Genomic DNA, 14,117 nt, shown 5'->3' on the forward strand with positions numbered 1-14,117 from the left:
ATTTTGGTCTATACGGAAGTTTGCTGTACAATCATTTTGCAATCTTAAATCATTTGCAGACAAAATGATTCATTATTGAATGACAGAAAAGGATAAAATCGTTTATTCCAAAGAAAAAATAGCGGAATGCCACATACGCTTCAATCGTAATCGAGTCGGGATCGGATCTCAGTCGAATCGAGTCGAACGTGAATCGTATGTCGCTTTAGTAAAATTAGGAGAATCGGGCCCCTGGTTTGCGTGATCGAACGATCGCGCGCCTGCCATCATCCGCAAGGAAAATTGTAATGCCTCACGCATCTAATAATAATTGAATTGAATACGCGCACAGGGGCCCGATTCTCCTAAGTTAATAATGTCAAAATCGAATCGCAATATGATCGCAATAGCAGTTTTAACCATATCGGGCATTCTGCTACTAATAAAAGACCAATCGTATTCGATTGACATTTGATTGGTGTTCGATTGGTCTGCTATTTCTGTGATTTTGGTTTATACGGTAGTTTGCTGTACAATCATTTTGCAATCGTAAATCATATGCAGACAAAATTATTCATTATTGAATGACAGAAAAGGATAAAAACGTTTATTTCAAAGAAAAAATAGCGGAATGCCACATACGTTTCAATCGTAATCGAGTCGGGATTGGATCTCAGTCGAATCGAGTCGAACGTGAATCGTATGTTGCTTAAGTAAAATTAGGAGAATCGGGCCCCTGACCTCTATATACGCGACTCTGACCATAAAATACTTTTTGCTTTGATTGTTTAGATTCTACAGCTTTTATCTTGCCAAAAAGTACATATACCTGCTGTTTAGAAAATGACAAAAACTTGTCAAAGATTGTTACATTTCTTAAAAATAATGTCAGGTCTTATTTTCTGATTTGAAGAAGTGAAAATAACATGGACAATAAATGGTATAAATGTTTCTGTTATGGAGCACAATATAGACTATTATGCAACTTAAACATTTCATTGAATTACAGTTTCTGTCCACAGGATAGGACTAATCTACTTCATAATTTTAAGACAATCAATAGCTTTCGATGAAGAGAATATGAATGAATCTCTCAAGGAGACATCACAAGTAGAAGTTAGAGCTGTGTTCATAAACTGCGAACCAGTGAGTGTGAGCCTTCATGAAGTGTGAAGAACCTACAAAATCTAAAACCCAGAGTTTGTTTTAGATATAGTAGATAATATTAATACTTATAATGAACTCTTTATGAGAGTATATAGTAGTGAATTTTTCCAATGAACAGGTACAGGAAGTAAGCGTAGCGCCAGATAGCGACTCGATGCGTTTCGAGCGAGAAGAACTCTTCAAGCACAGTGTACTACGCGACTGCTACAAAAAGTTGGCAGTCACTGTCAAAATAGTTAGCGAGCCCGAAGTGAGTACCTGTGTAGGGTGACTAAATGCAATGCTGATGACTTAATAAGAACACTACAATGTTTATAGATAGCTCTATTAAAATTGCAACCTAGCATCAAAGATAACCTCAATTATTGCATGTTTTCCCAGCAAAATTCAGGAGATGAATACCTACCCATTGAACACGTCTTCGAGGGATCTAATAAGAAGCGCATTCGCCTCCTCGACCCGTACATACTCCGTTTGCGCAGAGAACAACCGCTGCAGGCGTACAAATTGCGAAGAGTTGATGTATGAACCACTTTCGTACTATTCTTGCAGTAGTATTCAATTTATTATAAACAGAATTTCGAGACAGCTGTAAGTTGTTTATCCTAGAATAGTCATCCGCTAAACTTACACTAGTCATGCTGCATGGCTGCAGCTGCGTGTGGGCATCACCAAATTCTATAAGTACCTATATCTTTAAGGTTAAACTAGTCGCGGGCTCGAACTCACTCAGGGGCGTGGCCAAAAAGCGCGCTGTCTCATCTGACATCGTGTGCGACAGAGATAGCCCCAGTGATGAGCAGTTAGACGCTAGTCTATTTGCACAATGCGTTTCGTGCAAACAAACACGCATACAAACACCGTTACGAATCAAAACGACATTAGACACACATACGTACATGCTGCTGTGTACTGCTCGCTACCGAAAAGTCAGCAAGCGCTTACTAACTCGTACTAAAATAATAGATACTGTTATCATTTTATACTAGCCGTTTTCCCGCAGTTTCACCCGCGTCCCGTGGGAGCTACTGCCCGCACCGGGATAAAATATAGCCTATGTTACTCGCAGATAATATAGCTTTCTAATGGTGAAAGAATATTTAAAATCGTTCCAGTAGTTTTTGAGTTTATCCATTACAACCAAACAAACAAAGTTTTCCTCTTTATAATATTAGTATAGATTTCATAGAAGTTGCTTATTTTATGAGGTACCGACTAGTGATGCTCGCATGGATTTCAGTAATTGTCCCAAGGCGTAGGTACCTATATAATAACATTTTTTATGATAACACAATGTAAAATCAGTTTGACTGGCCTGTTGGTCTAGTACTTAGTGATCTTGACTGCTATGCCGTAGGTCGTGGGTTCGATTCCCACCCAGGACAAATGTTGTATGGGTGTTATTTATCTATAATATGTATTACATGTATTTAGAAATCAATTCTATTGATTTTATTGAACATTTTGATTTTTTTAAGCAGTAACACAGTTATTTTCGTGTCGAAAAGCGTTTCTCATTTTTTTTAGTTGACATTATACATACGAAGAACGAAGAGAGCAGTAGAGACCTGTAACTCGATCACAATTTTTGTAACGAATATGAAAGATAAAACAATAAAATAGGCAAAGCGGCTTTTACCAAAGAACGGAACAGAAACATATAAAAATAATACTTTATTCCTTTAGAAATAAGGTTGCTTTCTTCTGTTTGTTTACATTCTCAAAAACGCCGACCGCGGTGTTTGCGGCAAATGCGACAAAGGCGGCTTAGATCAAAGTGATATCAAATACTAAGTCCAAAGTTCAGTGCCAAGTCAAACAGATAAAGAAGGTAGTATCGAAATCCAGAGTTTTAGCCGGGGGTCAGTGTAATGTTTACGTACGATAAGCGCTAGGAGAATAGTCTACACACATACGATACGAAAGACGTGGGCCGCAGCAGCAGACTGAGCCCAAAACAATACAAACAAATAGTTGCACTAAAATTTGCACAGTTGCACGACAAAATATCGTGCAAAACGTAAAAATTGTGGAAATAAGCATGTGTGTATAAGCGTCTTTCTCCGCTCCGCCCCGCGCTTCTGCCGGGGGGAATGCTATTGAGTGAAATGCACGACAATTCATCGCAAAACGAGTACGTAAAAAAAGACGAAGAGTGCTTCAGAAAAAAGCGTTTTCTGAAAAAACTACTGTATAAATCAATTTGAAATAAATTTTATAGAACTCTTTAGTAATTGAGCTATGTCGGAGCGGACTTCGTTTTGGAGATTTTACATTTTTTATGGGACTTTTTAACACTCAAAGTTGCGTTAAAATTGTCTAGAAAAACGGAACTTTGTTGGCTCATAACTTTTTACTGGGATTTTTTTATTTTTTTTTAAATCCGTACAGACAAACTTAATAACAATATAAAACGATATCAAGTTTAATTTTGAATGTATTATGTCACAATGTAGAGTAAAAGCACCCCGAACTTTGTATGGGAAAAATATCGACTAGTGTAACCTTAAAGAAGGCGGTTGAGGAGTGACTAAATTAGATAGACTAGATAATACATTAGAATTCTGGTATCATACCAATGTTGTATAGATCCTACCACGAGTTAACACAATTTTTAAATAATGCGCACGTTTTTTCAGACCATAAGCGGTATTTTGCTTGATTCTGAAGGTACAACATTTACCGGAAATATCAAACACGTAAAAGTAAGTTATTCCTCCTTATCTACTTACGTGTACTTCAAGTAGAAACTAGTTTTTTCAATGAAGTTTGGTTAGTAAAATTGAAAATATGAATTACTAACTTCTGTCAGTGGTTTCACCCGCATCCCGTAGGAACCACGACACAAACCCGGATAAATAGCCTATAGCCTTTCTCGATAAATGGGCTATTTAACACTGAAAGAATTTTTCAAATCGGTCCAGTAGTTCTTGAGATTAGCGCGTTCAAACAAACAAACAAACTCTTCAGCTTTATAATATTAGTATAGATAAATGAAAAAGCAAGTGTTTTTTACATATATATATTTATATTACCCAAATAATAATGACTAAGTAAATACTTTCTTACGTCATAGAGTCGTATAGAGCGCGACATAGGCCACTCCGGGAAAATGGCTCGAGGCCCAAATGTTGAGATAGAACAGACAGAACAGACACGTACTATTCCATTGACTCCAGAAAGTATCCAACCGCTTCAATCTACTACGCTATCCTTCACGGAGTTTGCGTCACAGGGATCTCAAAGTTGTGGTTTGTATAACACATGTATAAATCTTTACTGCTTAATAAGTATGTGTTATTGTTAAGTGAGTTTGTTGGTTACAATTTATGTTAAAACGGCTGAACATTTATAAAATCAATGGTTCATTTAGTTAGCACTTAGAGGGCAGTGGGCACGTTCGTGCGCTCCTTGCTATGTGCCGTACCGCGGCTCCGAGTCTCGCACACGTACCTACGTTCAAGTCACGAGATACCTATACATGGCAAAGTTTCAATGATTTTGAAATATTGATTATTTACTTTTACGTATCAAACACCACTACATTCACTTGTATCTTAGTAGGTAAATCTAATCCGGTTTAGGTGTCTTCAAAATATTCTCTCTTGATTTTATTTTCTATGATAAAATGTGTCGCATATTCCTCAGAAGGTGCTGTACTTCTGGCTTGCGATTGAGATGATAAACTCTCCTCAGCATCAATGATAACGGCAAATATTTTTTTCTTCACTTGTGTTTGCATCCACTGAGGCATATCTCTGGTGCTCTTTAGAATGCAGTTGAAGAATGATTCAAGAGCATCTGCCTCTTTTTCTTGTGAAGTGTGCTCAACACAGCGTCTTTTATGCGCTACTTCTGGTTGTGCAGGTTCAGTGGTATTCGTCGTGGAAACATCGGGTTCGGAATTTTTTGGCTGTATTGTCACTGGTGGATCCATTTCAATATTTTCTGTTATACGGTACTTCATATGTGGCTCAAGAAATTGCATCGCTTTTGCATATTTCCAAGTAGTCACATGAGCTGGCAGTAATTTGTTTTGTCCTAATTTAGCTCTTTTCAAAGCCTCCCGATGGTTGTCCCGAAGCTTTCTCCATTCGGTGCGTGCAGCTTTAACTGAAATTAAGGAAATAATCAGTTGTTAATATTATAACAGAATTATAAAATTAGGAGGTTACCTATAGCTATAGTTAAATAAGTTTTATAGATATGTAGATTTTTATTTTGTTGTGTTTTAGTACAAAAAAGAACAGTTATTGGTAGCGAAAGATGCTTATTTTGTAACCGATTGTACGTACGGTCACAGTCGTCACAGTAGGCACGGCGGCAAACGAAACCGGTTTACTGACGCGAGCGTTGCTCGGCGCGCGTAAGAATAGTTAGTACTTATCCATATAAATTTAGCTAAATTAGGGCGGATCGGACTCGCGCAAGGTTCGGTACCATTATTTATAATGAGCAAAAAAATTAAGTTTGTTGTATAGGAGCCCCCAAAATATTTATTTTATTCTAGTTTTCAGTATTTGTTGTTGTAGCGGCAAGAGAATTACATCATCTGTGAAAATTTCAATTCTCTAACCATCACGGTTCATGAGATACAGCCTGGTGACAGACGGACGGACGGACAGAGGAGCGAAAACAATAGGGTCCCGTTTTACCCTTTGGGTGCGAAACCCTAAAAATGTAACCAAAATATTTTTTTCTCCGTTCGTCGCATGTACGCATGCCAGAATTGGTACTTATGTCGAACGAATCGAATTACTTATTTCCAAACCTGGTATAAACCATTATTGGAACAACAATGTTTTGCTACCTACTTGTGTAAAGCTATTCTGTTATTGTGACCTTTAAAACGGCTGTTCTAAGACAGACTAGAGACAAATGAATCTTATGATTTGAATCACGAAACATGTAAACAGGCCTTAGGTACTTACTATTTGGTATAGAATCGTCGTTGATTTCTTTGACGACACTCTGCCAAGCCTGACCTCGTGCGTGAACTTCGGGATAGTCGGGATGCTGCGGGTTCCACAAGCACGGATGTGCTCGTACTGTTTCTATGAACTTCTCCATGTTAGAGCTGTGTATGAATCACTACAGGGCCAGCGAAGTGCCTGGCGTACGGACTGGCTCTGCACGACGTGCGGAGCCCTCCCTTTACAATCAAACCGGTTTTTGTGTTGAACGCCGGCCAGCAGTATTATAAAACCGGTTAGAACGCTTTCACACAGACGTTACATTAACAGCCCAGCTTTATCATTTGTTTGTCTGCACGTATTATATTCTATGAGACTATATACTTATGATGCATAATATATATCGTGTTTTAATCAGACTAACGAAGGACGCACATTTATAGTAATTATTTGAGCACAAAAATGATAGTTAGGTAAGTTCTTAAAAATATTTCTACAGAAGTATGCAGCCAATCTACACAGGCATTAGATACTACATGCTTAGTGTGTGCTATATTGTGGAATACCTACATTCAGGCGCAAACAATTTGGATAAGTCGATTTTTATCCAACAATGTATGTTTATATCTATGTATGTCCATGCCCAAGTTTTACATTGATTTATTATAAAGGTGAAACCAATTTTACTTATAAGATATTTGCTCTAGTGGGTGCTACACTAACTATTAATACTATTTATTTGTAATGCATTTTGTAGTTTGATACTTATTTTGGAATAATGTTCTAGCTAATTCTCTGAATGAAATATGTACAAATCAAATGAACACTACTCTAAGTAAGCGCAAGAAACGCAGCGAACATAACATTGTGGTGGAAGAAGCCAGTGATGACAATAAACAGTGGAAGTCAAAAGAACGTTATTACCAAATATCAGAACCTGAAAGAGATTCGGGTGATATCTTTGAGGAGAGATCCATTGATGACGATATTCATCATAGACTAGCGTTCGGTAACCATAAAAAAGAGTCGGCAGGGATGGCTGTCACTGAACCTCTGCCAGACGAAAGTGACCATCATAAGAAAATGCGTACTCGCACCTTAAATACTGATTCTAAAGCAGGGAGGAATAAAAATTCAGAAAATTTTAGAACGAACTCTCCCTCTATAAAAACAAAGGAAATTAAAACTTCGATGGCTGCTGATAAGCGATTTGATGATAGATATAGTGAAGGTGATGATTATAATAATAATGTTGAACGCGAAGAAGCCGAGCGAGATTACGCTGTTTATGAAATAGGTCATCCGGAATTATGGTATACGGTCCACGTACAATTGTTTGAAAAATTAAGCACTCCAGATGGGAAAACAGTTTGGAATGACTTGACCAAAGGCGAACAAGCAAGGTTGTAAAAATATTCCATTTATATTTATCGTGCGTACTGTATGAACTGAACTATTAAAATGTCTTTTTGGCACTCATAATATGATCGGCCAGTAGCATTACATTAGACATATTGAATGCTGCTGCATAGTTGTAGAGGTGAGGTTGCCCTATACACACCATGATTTTATTAATTTATTTGTTTGTCGTATATTGTAGTGTAAGTTCACTGTCACCCGAATGGATTGGCCAAGACCTGACAGTTCGGTATCGCCCCGGTGAATGGATCCCTAGAGAAGAATTTTCTTTGCCTACAAGTAACTTGTGCCTCCTAGCTCCGATACGAGGCTCTGATAGCGTGCCTTACAATGTTGAAAACGGGAACATATCAAGTGGTACGCTGGCAAAAACTATCCTAATTGAAATTCAACAAATAAATTCCTATTTAGTTCATATTAGAGCTTATATCGCTTATTGTACATTTAACCAAACGCCAGGTAATGCAATAAACTGTGATCTCTATACGGATACGAGCGGCGTTCTCGACCGATAGGAAGACATGGCGTTTTCGGCTGGTTCATCATCTGTATAACATATCTTTAGAAACCTTATAAAAACGAAGTGAAGTTTGCGAAATTTCGTACCTACCTACTTGAAACAACTGCTGTACTAAGTTTACCTAAGATTAGGGCTGCCATCCGTCCGGGTTTCCCCGGATTTGTCCTCGTTTGGAGGTCGTCCGGGAGCCGTCCGGGCGGGCTTTCAAGAAGTGGAAATCCGGGGAAAACCCGAACACTTTTCATGTAAGGAAGCAACTCATTGAATTTAAATATATGTTAATAGTAAATGGATTACAAATTAGGTATTATTTTGCTTAAAAAAAATCGTACTCGTTCGGGGAAAAAATGCGATTTACGTCAAATGTCCGGGTTTTTTGAATGTTTGTCCGGGTTTGGCGAAATTCGAGATGGCAACCCTACCTAAGATTAATTTATTGTTTTTAGATCATTACAACTATTACCAACAAGCAATGAAAATTCAGAAAGTCTGCCTCATAAGTACAGCTACACTTTCCCTATAGTTTATTAAAATCGCTAGTGGCGATCCGCTACTGCTACTTAATCCAAATCATCTCAATTCTTTTTAAGGTATTTCTGAAGATGGAGGCTACGTTGTCCTTCCTCAGGAAGACGTCATGGGATTGAAAGACGACGATAACATCTTCAAACGAAACGATAACGGTTCGGACTCAGATGATAATCCAAAACCAGAAGAACTAAGTGAGCGCAACGAACAGGTGCAGAATGATGTTGATTTCTATCTAAATTATTTTGGCAATTAGCTGGCAGACTAGTTTCGACCTCAATGACTTGCAGGGTCATCGAAGAGTAGTCGTCCGTACATCAAGGGCTTTATTGAGTGGAAGCGAAGAGAAAGTAAATATTGCCTTCCAAGGCTCCGATAAGTATCTAACGCTGCCACATCGGCGTCCACATCACGCGCAAATCGATTTAGAAGCAAGAGCTGATGAAAATGAGCTCGTTCGAATTGGGTACTTTCATATTATACTACTAATTACTTTTATTGAATCACATAGTACCTAAAATTACTACTTTGTTAGCTGAAAACCGGCTCAAAAGTGCTTTTGGTAGCTGAACTGATTTCCCATACCTAGTCTAAACGAAAAAGAGAGAAATTCGTATGACTGATCGTCTGAGCTTAGAACTTAAAACAGGTGAGCAGGTAAACCACAATTCGTCATCTTCAGCCAATAAGATCTTGCTGGACTTTTTGTATGTACTCGGTAGGTATTTCCGTATCTCCCAAGGCGTACCTAAGCAAACCACTGCTATTCGTAATATTACCCACCAATATTAAATTCTCAGCGCATCTGGGCGTATTGCAATTGCTGTAGCAGATAGCACACGAAGAACGCGCACAATAATAACACTGCAAGTTGGTAATACGGGACTAGCTGCGGCACGATTCAGGTTTTTAGATTGAATTTTCTTGAATTTTCCCTATCAATGTAATATAAAAAAATAACTGATTTCTAATGATTGACTGAATAGGAACCGGTTTAGATCTTTTCGGTCCCTACCTATATGGGTACGAATGTAGCGCATCTGCTCGGGAGTTTGTTGCGCCTCTTCTTCCCGGCAAAAACACATACGAAGGGTGGGCGTTTTGGGGGCTGTCTTTTGTAAATTTCTGACGTTTGAACAGTGCTCTTTTGGCCAAGTTTGAATAAGTGATTTTTTATTTTAATTCTATTCTGAGAATAAGTAAAATAAATGGTATACATAAAAATAAAATGGTACCTATTTACAATTGTGTATTATTTATTGCTCAGAGTCATAACGAGGGACTGTGGGCCAGCTTTGTCCGACTTCGTGAATGAGAAAAATAAACAATTGACGATGGCTGGACCTGTGCTGATCCCGCCGCGCCATACAAGAACTGTGCGACTAGAGCTACCAGTCGAGATTCCTATCGATGTCGCCCATTGTTCCGGTAAATATTATCTAACTAGCTGTTTTCCTGAGATTTCACTCGCGTCCAGGGGGAACTCCTACCCGGATAAAATATAGCTTGTGTTACTACGAAATATGTATGTAGGTTAGCTTCTCAATAATGAGACAAAAATGTTTCCTCTTTATTGTACTACGTGGTATAACTAGAGCCTTTTTTTCTAATTTAATGATTTTTTCTATGTAGTCTCATTAGTGAATGATGAAGAGAAGTCGATAGCTGTAAGAGAAGTGGCCATAAAAAAGGGAGACCGGTGCTTTTGCGTCTGGCATTGCGACTGTGTGTGTCTAAGTAAGTCCAATAATAAAAGTAGCACAATAATATAAATACCCCTACTTGCAGCCTTGTTGCAAACACGGCTAGTTTCCGGGATCCTGGTTAATGAGTGACCTGTCGAGACGTCTGCACCTGCCACCTTTAATATGAATTCATAATTTTTTTAAAGGCAGGTGCCACAATTGCCAGAAGTCAGAAGTCAGTCCTAGAATTCTGGTAGAGACGTACAAATTAGACGTAAAAACTAGGGTACCTACTAGAGCTCTTGAAAAAATCATTCAAAAAGTCATTATTCCGCGAGGCAACATTCATTTTCCATGTTCTCCTAGCATATCTCCACCACTCGCTGATACCTTGAAATGGTTGCTGCGTAGCGACTGCCGCAATTTCTTTACCTAACCCTCAAAACCGCAAAAATGTGAATTGGCATTGCATTGCTTTATGCTTGCAGCGGAAGATCCCAGGCTCCTCTGCCGAGAGATGGCAGAGGCTCGGCAGTCGGCCGCAGGGCTCTCGAGTCGCGGCAGAACTCGGCATGCTCGCTCGTGCTGTTACCGTGACGTTGTATCACTCAACGTATTCGTCGTCTTTGCTGGCGTTATTGTGACGCTATTATTTTTTGGCTAGTACACCTTACATAAGTTAGAGATGTGATGTGATTTTATTTTAAAAAACTTGAAAATAAGTCCCATGCTGTTTTTCAGGTTGCTTAAAAGCATTTCTGGGGCTTATCTTTAGTTGTATCGGCTCTTGGGGTTTGTGTCATATAGTCCAGGTGCCCCGTAAACTTGATCATTACTATGAAGCCAGCCTAAAATGTCGCCCCGTTGAATACGATTGTGAGGGCTATGCAGTTCATCCCGATACAAAGGAGAGGACTGTTCGTATGTTCAGCAGGTAATTACACCTTAATAATAATTTTAAATAACATAAATAGGAAGATGTCTATCCAATTGTTAATGATAAAATAACAACTGAATAGATACTTAAATACACTTTATAGATAAAAATTATTTTACGATAGTAAAAATCTCCTGACTTGGTACCTACTGACAAATTAGTCTTTCTCATAATCCTCGCTTTCTTGCAGAACCATGGAATTTATACTAAATGTGATATTCTTTGTGACTGTGCCTTGCATTATCGTTGCGGACTCGATCAAGGGGTTGATCTCACATTTTAGAACCAAGAAAACAGACAATGGTGGTAGGATGTCATGCCAGAGCAATAGTAAAAAGTGTTTTAGCACACAGGACATGCAGGTATACCTATTTTTTTAACGTCATAGATAATTTATTTCTTGGAAACAGTAAGGAATTGCACTTGTAAGTATACATATAACATGCTTTAATAAAATTGGATTGATGTTATTGTAGATAGATGATTTCTCGAATATTTAGTGTGAAAAGTGCAATTCCTGACTGTTTGTAGGGGATGGCGTTGCGCTGGCGGCGGCGTCGCGGTGGCCTGCGTAGGTGGATGACACCTCAGGCACAGGAACTATCTAAAGAACTTTGGAAGGAAGGGCTCTCTCCGGTCAAATGCGAATTTGTAAGAGCTGATCTTTGCGATATTTCATTGTTTAGAATCTATTCGCTTTAAGCGAAGGCAAGCTTTTAATGTCTAGGTTGTGCTACAAAATAATGGCGATTTTTATTCCAGTCAGGTACGTATATTTACATCTGAAAAAATCAAATAAATAATTGAAATACAACAGATGCGGCCGCTGCTACGGGATATCCGGCACGAGCCTTCATTGCTCACCGAGACGCGCTGCCCCGACTCATGCGCCGACTCCGAGCAAGACGACACGGACTACGTCCTCACTCAGATGCAGAAGAGTAGAGAATCACTTTCTGTGAGGTTTTTCATGCAAACATTAAGATGCCACCTTGTCAAGCAGCTTTCATCGTCATTTCTTCATCCATTTCTTATCAGGTAGCTTTCGTATAAATACCTACACAAAGAGTCTTCTTGACCCTTCCTTGCGCTTAAACAAGGTAGTAGGTCAGTTCTTCTAAATATTATTTGAATACTTGCAGCTTGTATTTACTAAACTGTCAAGAACATAGCTCCTTTTTCGCGCCCTAGGTACGCATGTTATGTTCTTCGTCATACGTAGAACTTTCAGGATAACTTTGGATTCTTCTTGGTTGCCCAAGTGTTCTTAGAAATTATTTAAAATGAAATTAGGTACATGGTGTTTATAGTAACGCCGTGCACTCATCATCCTCCTGACTTCAAGTATTCCAATTTTTTGGGGATGGCGCAGCATACCTATTTTCTTCTTCCAAACTCTTCGGTCTATCACAATGTCACAAGTTACCTACATTATCTAAACAACACATTGTATAAAACAATCCATCCATCGTTTCTTTGGTTCTTCCTCTATACCTATCCACGTTCATACTCAAGTAGTCAAGAATATAACATGACTGCCAAGAAAAGGTACCTATGTACTTATATGTTACTTTAAAAACCCGAACTATGGTAAATCCTAAGATTTTCCAGTAAAACCTAAGATTTACCGACATGATTTGGTAAATGTAAGAATTAATTATAAAGTTACGATTTTTTCGGAATTCTACCATTTCAATTCAATACAAGCTAGGTTTTACAGTAACATATCTATATATAACATGGCACACCACCAACTTATTTACTAGTTTATACAAAGAGATAAACTATATACCTAGACAACTTGCATAACACATACGGTCGGTTGCAAATAATTTAAATATGTAGGTAGTTTTTGAAAATAAAAATCAAAGGAATTAAAATCATTTATACAAACTTGCTGCAAAACAGCACTTTTCGAACGCAACTTTTACCTAGTAAGAAAGCTCCCTTAACTGCTAAAAGCCCTATGGTATTATTGCCTATGGTACATTAAAACGGAAAAGCGAGCGAACGAAACGAACGATTTTGTTATTTTGAGACATTTTGATTTCGTTATGAGCAAAAGATTAAACTACCCTCACAGTAGCGAGTGCGAGTTTTAATATTAGTCTTCGTTCCTTCTTGGTCACAAATGATGCACGGGCTGCATGCAGCTGTCACAAGCCTATTTCCAAAGTGTAACTTTAGCCATAGGTACCCCTTACAATTTTCTTTAATTTTTCCAGATTTTGAAGCAAAAGCCAAAGTCCTGATCGGCAGTAAAAATGCAGTACGCAGTATACATGCTTGATCTACAATATTTATTGCCTTGGTTTTACTAATACGTTTACATACATATTCATATTTGTTTTAAAGTTATAACTATAATAATTTTAATAAGTATTTTGGGCCCGATTGTTATTTGAGTCAATTTTAAGGTACATGCCTTCACAAATAGGTAAGTATGATGACTGTTATAAGAAATTGATTAAAGACTTATATTAATGTTTTTTTTTTATTTATACCTATACTTAGCGGAGGTATGGTATTCTATATGTAGACTTTATCCTTGAAATACAACAGAGGCACATGATCTTCATTAATTTATGCTCATAACTACACGTAATATCCTTCTCGGGTCGGCGTCCGCTTCCAGTCTTAACAGGATGCAGCCGAGTACCGGTTTCAGACTACCGCCAGTAAAAATATACCTTTTGGTGGTTGGCAGACTTTCTGGCATCTGACTACCTTCAACAACTGCCCGAGATGTTCACATAACATCCAATATAACGTGGCTTCAGCAAAATGGACAATAGCTCTGCATGCTGTTTAGGCCACACACAGCATACTCCCCAGCCGTCTACGGCCACAGTTCTGCGCCTCATCATCCTCCAAGCCTTTTCCCAATCATGTTGGGGTCGGCTTCCAGTCTAACCGGATTCAGCTGAGTACCAGTGGTTTACAGTTCTGCGCCTCATATCTCGCAATTC

General features: G+C 38.4%; 2 protein-coding genes across 2 annotated transcripts; one reads left to right on the forward strand and one right to left on the reverse strand.

Moving 5' to 3' along the window:
• Positions 1-905: 905 nt before the first annotated feature.
• LOC124644760 lies at positions 906-13,632 on the forward strand. The gene is made up of 19 exons (XM_047184288.1): positions 906-919; positions 1,002-1,125; positions 1,265-1,396; positions 1,528-1,668; positions 3,786-3,851; positions 4,223-4,397; positions 6,847-7,462; positions 7,660-7,835; positions 8,589-8,737; positions 8,817-8,992; positions 9,327-9,431; positions 9,794-9,954; positions 10,159-10,263; positions 10,700-10,870; positions 10,953-11,145; positions 11,339-11,510; positions 11,680-11,799; positions 11,966-12,106; positions 13,374-13,632. Exons 1-19 carry the CDS (start codon positions 906-908, stop codon positions 13,398-13,400), a joined length of 2,964 nt encoding a protein of 987 aa, XP_047040244.1. The 3' UTR covers positions 13,401-13,632.
• On the reverse strand, positions 4,153-6,401 carry LOC124638162. The gene is made up of 2 exons (XM_047175051.1): positions 6,078-6,401; positions 4,153-5,259 (listed from the first exon to the last, which is right to left on the reverse strand). Exons 1-2 carry the CDS (start codon positions 6,214-6,216, stop codon positions 4,727-4,729), a joined length of 672 nt encoding a protein of 223 aa, XP_047031007.1. The 5' UTR covers positions 6,217-6,401; the 3' UTR covers positions 4,153-4,726.
• Positions 13,633-14,117: the final 485 nt, after the last annotated feature.

Source organism: Helicoverpa zea, chromosome 2, assembly GCF_022581195.2.
Source record: "Helicoverpa zea isolate HzStark_Cry1AcR chromosome 2, ilHelZeax1.1, whole genome shotgun sequence".
Classification (NCBI taxonomy): domain Eukaryota; kingdom Metazoa; phylum Arthropoda; class Insecta; order Lepidoptera; family Noctuidae; genus Helicoverpa; species Helicoverpa zea.

Excerpts from the sequence above, each read along its gene's own strand:
- LOC124644760 (XM_047184288.1), top strand. Across the intron at positions 9,432-9,793 it reads CTAGCTGCGGCACGATTCAG|AGTCATAACGAGGGACTGTG; the intron begins GTTTTTAGATTG and ends TTTATTGCTCAG. Across the intron at positions 10,264-10,699 it reads TTGCGACTGTGTGTGTCTAA|CGGAAGATCCCAGGCTCCTC; the intron begins GTAAGTCCAATA and ends TTATGCTTGCAG.
- LOC124638162 (XM_047175051.1), bottom strand. The coding sequence starts at position 6,216 with ATGGAGAAGTTCATAGAAACAGTACGAGCACATCCGTGCTTGTGGAAC. Across the intron at positions 5,260-6,077 it reads CGACGATTCTATACCAAATA|TTAAAGCTGCACGCACCGAA; the intron begins GTAAGTACCTAA and ends CCTTAATTTCAG.